This window comes from Oncorhynchus tshawytscha, unplaced genomic scaffold (assembly GCF_018296145.1).
Source record: "Oncorhynchus tshawytscha isolate Ot180627B unplaced genomic scaffold, Otsh_v2.0 Un_contig_1402_pilon_pilon, whole genome shotgun sequence".
Lineage (NCBI taxonomy): Eukaryota > Metazoa > Chordata > Actinopteri > Salmoniformes > Salmonidae > Oncorhynchus > Oncorhynchus tshawytscha.
In genome coordinates this window covers 19,670-30,996 of record NW_024607880.1, presented here as the reverse complement: position 1 = coordinate 30,996, position 11,327 = coordinate 19,670, and the positions used below count along the sequence as shown (strand labels likewise).

The following is an 11,327-nucleotide window of genomic DNA, read 5'->3' as shown; positions in this document are numbered from 1 at the left end:
AATGGCAGTTGCCGTACCAGGCGGTGATACAGCCCGACAGGATGCTCTCGATTGTGCATCTGTAAAAGTTTGTGAGTGTTTTTGGTGACAAGCCAAATTTCTTCAGCCTCCTGAGATAGAAGATGCGCAGTTGCTCCTTCTTCACCACGCTGTCTGTGTGGGTGGACCATTTCAGGTTGTCCGTGATGTGTACGCCGAGGAACTTAAAACTTTCCACCCTCTCCACTACTGTCCCATCGATGTGGATAGGGGCTGCTCCCTCTGCTGTTTCCTGATGTCCACGATCATCTCCTTTATTTTGTTGATGTTGAGTGTGAGTTTATTTTCCTGACACCACACTCTGAGGGCCCTCACCTCCTCCCTGTAGGCTGTCTCGTCGTTGTTGGTAATCAAGCCTACCACTGTAGTGTCGTCACTGGTGGGAGTCACGTGGTGGCCAGTATTGTGTTAATATCACACTGTGGTTGACTGATAAAGAGTTTCACTTCCATAAATCACACAGACACAGGACAGTGCAGGGAGAAGACACAGGTACAGATGCACATTAGAGTTGAGGTTAGAAGTAGAAGTTACTGTATTTGACCACAAGTTTGTAAAGATGTCAGAGGGAGTCTATGAAAACCCAGAACCATTTAAAGACGATGAGCCTGATGCAATGAAGAACACAGACATTGACGGCCAATTATATAACAACTTAAGAGCCTTCAAGTCCAGTCCAAGAGATGGAGTTGTTGCTTCAGGTAAGATTGCACACACACACACGAACACACACACACAATATATTAATAAAGTGTGATAATCCTGTAGTACTCTAGCTTTATTTGTCCCAATCCTGGATGAAATAGTAAAACATATTACCAAAGATCTTTAATCATTTGTGATTCAGTTCATGTTCAGTGGTGGAAGAGACCCTCTGGAGTTGCTGCAGTGTGTCTGGGGCTGCTGTGTGTTCTAATAATCTTTGAAAGTCAGTCTTTGTTGTCAAGTTACATATAAGCACAATATCAAATGATCAAATTTGATTGTTGTTCCCCCATATGGGTCCCAAAAGAGGGAAGTGAAGTGGATCTTTCCTGTCACTCAACCAGCTGTCACTCAAAATCTCCTCGACCAATCAGGTTCCTTAAGATAAAGGGAGGCAGGTCGTCTAGCGGTTGAGATTGTTTGGCCTTAACCTTTTGGTGAAAAATCTGTCGATGTGCCCTTGAGCAAGGCTCTTAACCCTAATTGCTGCTGTAAGTCGCTCTGGATAAGAGCGTCTTCTAAATGACTAAACTGTAAATGTAGAGGAGAGCCCCGGGGGTTACTGTTATCATCTCATCCTCACTGGTTAAAACTACCCACCCTCAATATCCACTTGGAGCAGTTTGTAGTATCAAATCTATTGTCTGGACATTATAATGACCCATGTTTGTAGTCCTGGACCTCCTGAACATGTTGATGTATATTTGGGAGTAAACAGAGGGTCCAAATCAGCAGAAAGGTGAAAGGAAGGAGGAGTTCTGGAAACTCCCTGAATTATCTTGGGGCTGTTACATATGATATTTAATATATGTTAACAGCTAGTCTTTGTTCTCCACTTCCCCTCTATGATCTATATCTTCCTGGTAAGATAGTGTCCTGTCCATCATCACAAATAGCAAGTCCCGTTCCCTGGGCAGGAGGACTGTGTAGAGATGTACTCTGGAGAAGATGACCAAATCAAATCAAATCAAATTTTATTTGTCACATACACATGGTTAGCAGATGTTAATGCGAGTGTAGCGAAATGCTTGTGCTTCTAGTTCCGACAATGCAGTAATAACCAACAAGTAATCTAACTAACAATTCCAAAACTACTGTCTTATACACAGTGTAAGGGGATAAAGAATATGCACATAAAGATATATGAATGAGTGATGGTACAGAGCAGCATAGGCAAGATACAGTAGATGGTATCGAGTACAGTATATACATATGAGATGAGTATGTAAACAAAGTGGCATAGTTAAAGTGGCTAGTGATACATGTATTACATAGGATGCAGTAGATGATATAGAGTACAGTATATACGTACGCATATGAGATGAATAATGTAGGGTATGTAAAATTATATTAGGTAGCATTGTTTAAAGTGGCTAGTGATATATTTTACATCATTTCCCATCAATTCCCATTATTAAAGTGGCTGGAGTTGAGTCAGTGTCAGTGTGTTGGCAGCAGCCACTCAATGTTAGTGGTGGCTGTTTAACAGTCTGATGGCCTTGAGATAGAAGCTGTTTTTCAGTCTCTCGGTCCCAGCTTTGATGCACCTGTACTGACCTCGCCTTCTGGATGATAGCGGGGTGAACAGGCAGTGGCTCGGTGGTTGTTGTCCTTGATGATCTTTATGGCCTTCCTGTAACATCGGGTGGTATAGGTGTCCTGGAGGGCAGGTAGTTTGCCTTACGGTTGTGGGCGGAGCAGTTGCCATACCAGGCGGTGATACAGCCCGCCAGGATGCTCTCGATTGTGCATCTGTTGAAGTTTGTGAGTGCTTTTGGTGACAAGCCGAATTTCTTCAGCCTCCTGAGGTTGAAGAGGCGCTGCTGCGCCTTCTTCACGATGCTGTCTGTGTGAGTGGACCAATTCAGTTTGTCTGTGATGTGTATGCCGAGGAACTTAAAACTTACTACCCTCTCCACTACTGTCCCATTGATGTGGATAGGGGGTTTTCCCTCTGCTGTTTCCTGAAGTCCACAATCATCTCCTTAGTTTTGTTGACGTTGAGTGTGAGGTTATTTTCCTGACACCACACTCCGAGGGCCCTCACCTCCTCCCTGTAGGCCGTCTCGTCGTTGTTGGTAATCAAGCCTACCACTGTTGTGTCGTCCGCAAACTTGATGATTGAGTTGAGGCGTGCGTGGCCACGCAGTCGTGGGTGAACAGGGAGTACAGGAGAGGGCTCAGAACGCACCCTTGTGGGGCCCCAGTGTTGAGGATCAGCGGGGTGGAGATGTTGTTGCCTACCCTCACCACCTGGGGGCGGCCCGTCAGGAAGTCCAGTACCCAGTTGCACAGGGCGGGGTCGAGACCCAGGGTCTCGAGCTTGATGACGAGCTTGGAGGGTACTATGGTGTTGAATGCCGAGATGTAGTCGATGAACAGCATTCTCACATAGGTATTCCTCTTGTCCAGATGGGTTAGGGCAGTGTGCAGTGTGGTTGAGATTGCATCGTCTGTGGACCTATTTGGGCGGTAAGCAAATTGGAGTGGGTCTAGGGTGTCAGGTAGGGTGGAGGTGATATGGTCCTTGACTAGTCTCTCAAAGCACTTCATGATGACGGAAGTGAGTGCTACGGGGCGGTAGTCGTTTAGCTCAGTTGCCTTAGCTTTCTTGGGAACAGGAACAATGGTGGCCCTCTTGAAGCATGTGGGAACAGCAGACTGGTATAGGGATTGATTGAATATGTCCGTAAACACACCGGCCAGCTGGTCTGCGCATGCTCTGAGGGTGCAGCTGGGGATGCCGTCTGGGCCTGCAGCCTCGCGAGGGTTAACACGTTTAAATGTTTTACTCACCTCGGCTGCAGTGAAGGAGAGTCCGCATGTTTTCGTTGCAGGCTGTGTCAGTGGCACTGTATTGTCCTCAAAGCGGGCAAAAAAGTTATTTAGTCTGCCTGGGAGCAAGACATCCTGGTCCGTGACTGGGCTGGTTTTCTTCTTGTAGTCCATGATTGACTGTAGACCCTGCCACATACCTGTTGTGTCTGAGCCGTTGAATTGAGATTCTACTTTGTCTCTATACTGACGCTTAGCTTGTTTGATAGCCTTGCGGAGGGAATAGCTGCACTGTTTGTATTCGGTCATGTTACCAGTCACCTTGCCCTGATTAAAAGCAGTGGTTCGCGCTTTCAGTTTCACGCGAATGCTGCCATCAATCCACGGTTTCTGGTTAGGGAATGTTTTAATTGTTGCTATGGGAACGACATCTTCAACGCACGTTCTAATGAACTCGCACACCGAATCAGCGTATTCGTCAATGTTGTTATCTGACGCAATACGAAACATATCCCAGTCCACGTGATGGAGGCAGTCTTGGAGTGTGGAATCAGCTTGGTCGGACCAGCGTTGGACAGACCTCAGCGTGGGAGCTTCTTGTTTTAGTTTCTGTCTGTAGGCAGGGATCAACAAAATGGAGTCGTGGTCAGCTTTTCCGAAAGCGGAATTTAGAGTAAATTACAGAGGGAGAGAGACCAGTTAAAGTGTGAGAGAGACCAGTTACAGAGTGAGAGAGACCAGTTACAGAGTGAGATGGACCAGTTACAGAGTGAGAGAGACCAGTTACAGAGTGAGAGAGACCAGTTACTGAGGGAGAGAGATCAGTTACTGAGGGAGAGACAGCAGTTACTGAGTGAGAAAGACCAGTTACTGAGGGAGAGATACCAGTTAAAGAGTGAGGGAGAACAGTTAAAGAGTGAGGGAGAACAGTTGCAGAGGCAGAGAGACCAGTTACTGAGGGACAGAGACCAATTTGAGTGAGAGAGACCAGTTATTGAGGCAGAGAGACTGGTTACTGGGGGAGAGAGACAAGGTACAGAGGGAGAGAGACCAGTTACTGATGCAGAGATACCATTTACTGAAGGAGAGAGACCAGTTACTGAGGGAGAGAGACCCGTTACTGAGGGAGAGAGACCAGTTACTGAGGGAGAGAGACCAGTTACTGAGGGAGAGAGGCCAGTTGCTGAAGGAGAGAGGCTAGTTACTGAGGAACAGATACCAGTTTAAGAGTGAGAGAGACCAGTTACTGAGGGAGAGAGACAAGGTACAGAGGGAGAGAGACCAGTTACTGAGGAACGGATACCAGTTAATAGAGTGAGAGAGACCATTTACTGAGGAAGTGCCACCACCTTTCAGCAGGACAATAAGCTAAAACACAGTTTGACCAAGACAACACTGAATGTTCCTGAGTGGCCTTGTTACAGTTTTGACTTAAATTGGCTTGATAATCTATGGAAAGACTTGAAAATGTCTGTTTAGCAATGATCATCAATCAACTTGACAGAGCTTGAATTTAAAAATAAATTTAAAGAATGGGCAAATATTGCACAATCTATGTGTAGAAAGCTCTTAGAGACTTACCCAGGAAGACTCACAGCTGTAATCACCGCCAAAGTTGCTTCTACAAAGTATTGACTCAGGGGTATGAACACTTATTTTTTTGCATTTCATTTTCAATAAATGTGCAAACATTTTTAAAACATGTTTTCAATTTGTTATGATGGGGTATTGTGTGTAGATGGGTGAGACAAATAATCAATTTAATCCATTTTTAATTCAGACTGTAACAAAACAAAATGTGGAATAAGTCGAGGGGTGTGAATATTTTCTGAAAGCACTGTACTTATCAAGCATGTTTCCACAGTGTCTGACTCGCTGGTTCTCTGTGTTGTTAACCATCTAGGTACAGGTATCTATCCAAATGCAATAATCTGGGTCCTGCTGGAGAGGAGGACTATGCTGAGAGAACACAGAAACATCTGAGTGAGAATCTTCACTGGATTTGTGAGAAAGTGGTTGAACATCACCATGACAACATACTGTGACACATACAGCAGCCTAGTGCACACAACCACCTCCTCCTGTCTCTCTCTCGCTCCAATTTCATCATTTAACAGAGCGACTTACAGTAATGAGCAGTGGAGTAAAGTACTTAAGAAAAAATACTTTAGAGTACTTATTAAGTCATTTTTGGGGTATCTGTCCTTTACTATTTATATTTTTGACAACTTTTACTTTACAAATCAGCTGGGCTTGACAATCTGGACCCTCTATTTCTGAAACTATCCGCCGCCATTGTCGCAACCCCTATTACCAGCCTGTTCAACCTCTCTTTCATATCGTCTGAGATCCCCAAGGATTGGAAAGCTGCCGCAGTCATCCCCCTCTTCAAAGGGGGAGACACCCTGGACCCAAACTGTTACAGACCTATATCCATCCTGCCCTGCCTATCTAAGGTCTTCGAAAGCCAAGTCAACAAACAGGTCACTGACCATCTCGAATCCCACCGTACCTTCTCCGCTGTGCAATCTGGTTTCCGAGACGGTCACGGGTGCACTTCAGCCACGCTCAAGGTACTAAACGATATCATAACCGCCATCGATAAAAGACAGTACTGTGCAGCCGTCTTCATCGACCTTGCCAAGGCTTTCGACTCTGTCAATCACCATATTCTTATCGGCAGACTCATTAGCCTCGGTTTTTCGGATGACTGCCTTGCCTGGTTCACCAATTACTTTGCAGACAGAGTTCAGTGTGTCAAATCGGAGGGCATGCTGTCCGGTCCTCTGGCAGTCTCTATGGGGGTGCCACAGGGTTCAATCCTCGGGCCGACTCTTTTCTCTGTATATATCAATGATGTTGCTCTTGCTGCGGGCGATTCCCTGATCCACCTCTACGCAGACGACACCATTATATATACTTCCGGCCCGTCCTTGGATACTGTGCTATCTAACCTCCAAACGAGCTTCAATGCCATACAACACTCCTTCCGTGGCCTCCAACTGCTCTTAAACGCTAGTAAAACCAAATGCATGCTTTTCAACCGTTCGTTGCCTGCACCCGCACGCCTGACCAGCATCACCACCCTGGATGGTTCCGACCTTGAATATGTGGACATCTATAAGTACCTAGGTGTCTGGCTAGACTGTAAACTCTCCTTCCAGACTCATATCAAACATCTCCAATCGAAAATCAAATCAAGAGTCGGCTTTCTATTCCACAACAAAGCCTCCTTCACTCACGCCGCCAAACTTACCCTCGTAAAACTGACTATCCTACTGATCCTCGACTTCGAGATGTCATCTACAAAATTGCTTCCAACACTCTACTTAGCAAACTGGATGCAATTTATCACAGTGCCATCCGTTTTGTCACTAAAGCACCTTATACCACCCACCACTGCGACTTGTATGCTCTAGTCGGCTGGCCCTCGCTACATATTCGTCGCCAGACCCACTGGCTCCAGGTCATCTACAAGTCCATGCTAGGTAAAGCTCCGCCTTATCTCAGTTCACTGGTCACGATGGCAACACCCATCCGTAGCTCGCGCTCCAGCAGGTGTATCTCACTGATGATCCCTAAAGCCAACACCTCATTTGGCCGCCTTTCGTTCCAGTTCTCTGCTGCCTGTGACTGGAATGAATTGCAAAAATCGCTGAAGTTGGAGACTTTTATGTCCCTCACCAATTTCAAACATCTGCTATCTGAGCAGCTAACCGATCGCTGCAGCTGTACATAGTCTATCGGTAAATAGCCCACCCATTTTTACCTACCTCATCCCCATACTGTTTTAATTTATTTACTTTTCTGCTCTTTTGCACACCAATATCTCTACCTGTACATGACCATCTGATCATTTATCACTCCAGTGTTAATCTGTAAAATTGTAATTATTCGCCTACCTCCTCATGCCTTTTGCACACAATGTATATAGACTCCCCTTTTGTTCTACTGTGTTATTGACTTGTTAATTGTTTACTCCATGTGTAACTCTGTGTTGTCTGTTCACACTGCTATGCTTTATCTTGGCCAGGTCGCAGTTGCAAATGAGAACTTGGTCTCAACTAGCCTACCTGGTTAAATAAAGGTGAAATAAAAAAAAAAAAATAAAACTTCACATCACTTTACTTCAATACTTTTTACTTTATACATTTTCCCTGACAACTTGACCATTCATCTTCTGCACATCTATCACTCCAGTGTTAATGCTAAATTGTAATTATTTTCGCCACTCTGGACTCTTTATTGCCTTACCTCCCTAATCTTACTACATTTACACATACTGTATGTATTTCTATTGTGTTATTGACTGTACGTTTGTTTATCCCACATGCAACTCTGTGCTGTTTGTTGTCGGACTGCTTTGCTTTATCTTGGCCAGGTCGCAGTTGTAAATGAGAACTTGTTCTCAACTGGCCTACCTGGTTAAATGAAGGTGGGGGGGAAAAAAACCAAAGTACTCATTACATTTTGAATACTTGGCAGAACTGGAAAAATTGTGAAACATGTGGTCATCCTAACTGCATATATTCTGGCAGATTTCCAGTACATTAGACACAACATGCAGCCAGCAGCATACCACCCTGCATACCACTGCTGGTTTGCTTTTGAAGCTAAGCAGGGTTAGTCCTGGTCAGTACCTGGATGGGAGACCAGATGCTGCTGGAAGTGGTGCTGGAGGGCCAGTAGGAGGCACTCTTTCCTCTGGTCTAAAAAAAAGAAATACCCCAGGGCAGTGGCCTGTGTAGGGTGCCGTCTTTTGGATGGGGCTTTAAACTGGTGTCCTGACTCTCTGAGTTCATTAAAGATCCCATGGCACTTATCGTAAGAGTAGGGGTGTTAACCCCGGTGTTCTGGCTAAATTCCCAATCTGGCCTTCGAACCGTCACCCAGTTAACAATTGGCTCATTCATCCCCCTCCTCTCCCCTGTAACTATTCCCCAGGTCGTTGCTGCAAATGAGAACGTGTTCTCAGTCAACTTACCTGGTAAAGTAATGGATAAATAAAAAAAGGACATTACACACAACATGAGGTCAGGACATTACACACAACATGAACAGGAGAAGTGAGATGGAGGAGATCACCTTCCTCTTTTGACATTGTGGATATCTAAACAGTTAGCAGACACCCTGAGATAGGTAGTGAGACCAGCACCAGAATCTGTATATAGACAGAAAACACAGTAAGTTGTTGGAGACATCTATGACACTGCTCCGTTTGACAGAGGTGAGATGGAGGAGAGGATTGTGGATACCAGCACCCAGGATGAGACCAGCACAAGACAAGAGACAGCACACTGCTCCTAATAATGGACCAGGAGACCAGCACTCAGGTGACACACACACACACACACACACACACACACAGACACACACGCTCACAAAACATAAAATAATATGGAATGTATCCACAGAGCCGGATAGCTCAGGGAAGAGACCCTTCCTAGTTGCTGCAGTGTTTCTGGGGCTGCTGTGTGTTCTCCTACTGGCTGGGATCATAGGCCTGTCTGTCTACTGTGAGTTTGTGTCCAAGTTCATTGCTTATCACCCAGTTATATAGAGGTGCTGGTTACTAATCCTATTTACCTGATGTTTTACCTAGTAACTATGTGTTTATACCTTGTAGATAACAGAGCCATCAAAGATTCTGAGGATAAAAGGAACATCTTGTCACAGAGTTGTTCCCTTTATAAGACTAACACAACTGCAGAGAGAGACCAGCTACAGATCAGATACAACAACCTGACTGAAGAGAAAGACCAGCTACAGACCAGATACAACAACCTGACTACAGAGAGAGACAGGCTTCAGAATTTGCTTTGTGGTCAGTGAGCTGGTTTTCATACCTTTATTTATTATAAAGTAAAATTCATTGAGATCCAGTGACTCATGGAAAATAAAAAGTGATGTTTATTGTATTGTATCACATTGTATCAGTGTTGTGTCATCAAACAGAAAGAACATGTTGTTCAGATGGATGGAAGAAGTTTGAATGCAGTTGTTACTTCATCTCTACTGAGAAGAAAACCTGGGAGGAGAGCAGACAGGACTGTCTGGAGAGAGGAACAGACCTGGTGATCATAAACAGCAAAGAGGAACAGGTGAGAGGAGATAGCATGAAAGAGAAGGTTGAGGGGGGGAGGGGGGATATAGGTCTGTCGGGGGGTAGATATGGTCAAACGAGCTCCAAAAGTATTGGGACTTTGACAAATGTTTTTTTGGTGGGGCTTTGTGCTCCAGCACTTTGGATTTGGAAGGACACAATGTCTATGAGGTTAACGGGCAGACTGACAGCTTTCAGTTTATGGGATTTGTGCATCTTTAACTCTTTAACTTTCTCACTCATCATTATTGACAATTCATTCAGCACTATCCGTAGTCATGGTAGGACCCACATTTATGTAGAAGTGTTTCGAAAACATAATATATACTTATTTACATGTAACGTTACTCCAAATCTACACAATACATTATTAACCATTAATTTCTATTGGGCACAAAATAATATGAAACACAACCAAAACTAAATGCAAATTCATCCAACAAGTTTGTAGAGTCACAAGCTAGATGTAGTCATTGCATGCTATGAATATGGGACCAAATACGAAACACTTTGACTACTTTAATACACATATAAGTGAATTTGTCCAAATACTTTTGGAGCTTACTCAACGCAGTGTATATTGTATCTTTCTCAACCACAGGAGTTTCTCTTCAACTTCAAGAAGAGAGTCTGGATTGGTCTGACTGACAGAGAGACAGAGGAGACCTGGAAATGGGTGGATGGAACACCACTGACCACAGAGTAAGAGATGTTAACTACTCTGTCAATAAGGCTCCATTGAAAATGTTTCTATACAGGTCAATTGTCATTGATTGAAGCAGTCAACAGACTTACATTTAATTATGTATATTAATATGGATATTATTTGGGATTGTAATGTTTTAACTGTGATATCTGACTGTTATTAACCCTGTAGGTACTGGTATTAACCATGATATCTGACTGTTATTAACCCTGTAGGTACTGGTATTAACCATGATATCTGACTGTTATTAACCCTGTAGGTACTGGTATTAACCATGATATCTGACTGTTATTAACCCTGTAGGTACTGGTATTAACCATGATATCTGACTGTTTTTAACCCTGTAGGTACTGGTATGACAAACAGCCTGATAATGCAGGTCCTACTCAGAACGAGGACTGTGCTGAGATACGTAATGACCAGCTTCCTCTAAAGGCATGGAACGACTTGTCATGTGACAGCAAACTCAACTGGATTTGAGAAAGCGTTGTAACATCCCCATGACAACATACTGCAACACATACAGTAGAAAACAGTGCACACAATTCTCTCTCTCCTTCTCTCTCTCTCTCTCTCTCTCTCTCTCTCTCTCTCTCTCTCTCTCTCTCTCTCTCTCTCTCTCTCTCTCTCTCTCTCTCTCTCTCTCTCTCTCTCTCTCTCTCTCTCTCTCTCTCTCTCTCTCTCTCTCTCTCTCTCTCTCTCTCTCTCTCTCTCTCTCTCTCTCTCTCTCTCTCTCTCTCTCTCTCTCTCTCTCTCTCTCTCTCTCTCTCTCTCTCTCTCTCTCTCCCTCTCTCTCACTCATGCATGCAAACATGTTTGTAGTATCATACTAATAATAAAAAAGGCTGACTTATTTCCTGTTTGTAGATTCTTGTGTTCCAGAAGATATGTTTGACACAGAGTCAACATGAAGTTAGTACATTTGACTTTGTTCACACTCTGCATCGCGTGCACTTCATCAATCCATTTCAAATATATTCTTCTTACTTACTACAGATA

General features: G+C 44.2%; 1 protein-coding gene across 1 annotated transcript; it reads left to right on the top strand.

Moving 5' to 3' along the window:
* Positions 1 to 497: 497 nt before the first annotated feature.
* LOC121842897 (C-type lectin domain family 10 member A-like) lies at positions 498 to 10,502 on the top strand. Its single transcript, XM_042312688.1, has 5 exons — positions 498 to 740; positions 8,934 to 9,035; positions 9,146 to 9,343; positions 9,475 to 9,620; positions 10,224 to 10,502. Exons 1-5 carry the CDS (start codon positions 599 to 601, stop codon positions 10,326 to 10,328), a joined length of 693 nt encoding a protein of 230 aa, XP_042168622.1. The 5' UTR covers positions 498 to 598; the 3' UTR covers positions 10,329 to 10,502.
* Positions 10,503 to 11,327: the final 825 nt, after the last annotated feature.

Coding starts and splice junctions, on each gene's coding strand:
- LOC121842897 (XM_042312688.1), top strand. CDS start 599: ATGTCAGAGGGAGTCTATGAAAACCCAGAACCATTTAAAGACGATGAG. Junction 741..8,933: donor AGATGGAGTTGTTGCTTCAG/GTAAGATTGCAC, acceptor ATGTATCCACAG/AGCCGGATAGCTCAGGGAAG. Junction 9,621..10,223: donor TAAACAGCAAAGAGGAACAG/GTGAGAGGAGAT, acceptor TCTCAACCACAG/GAGTTTCTCTTCAACTTCAA.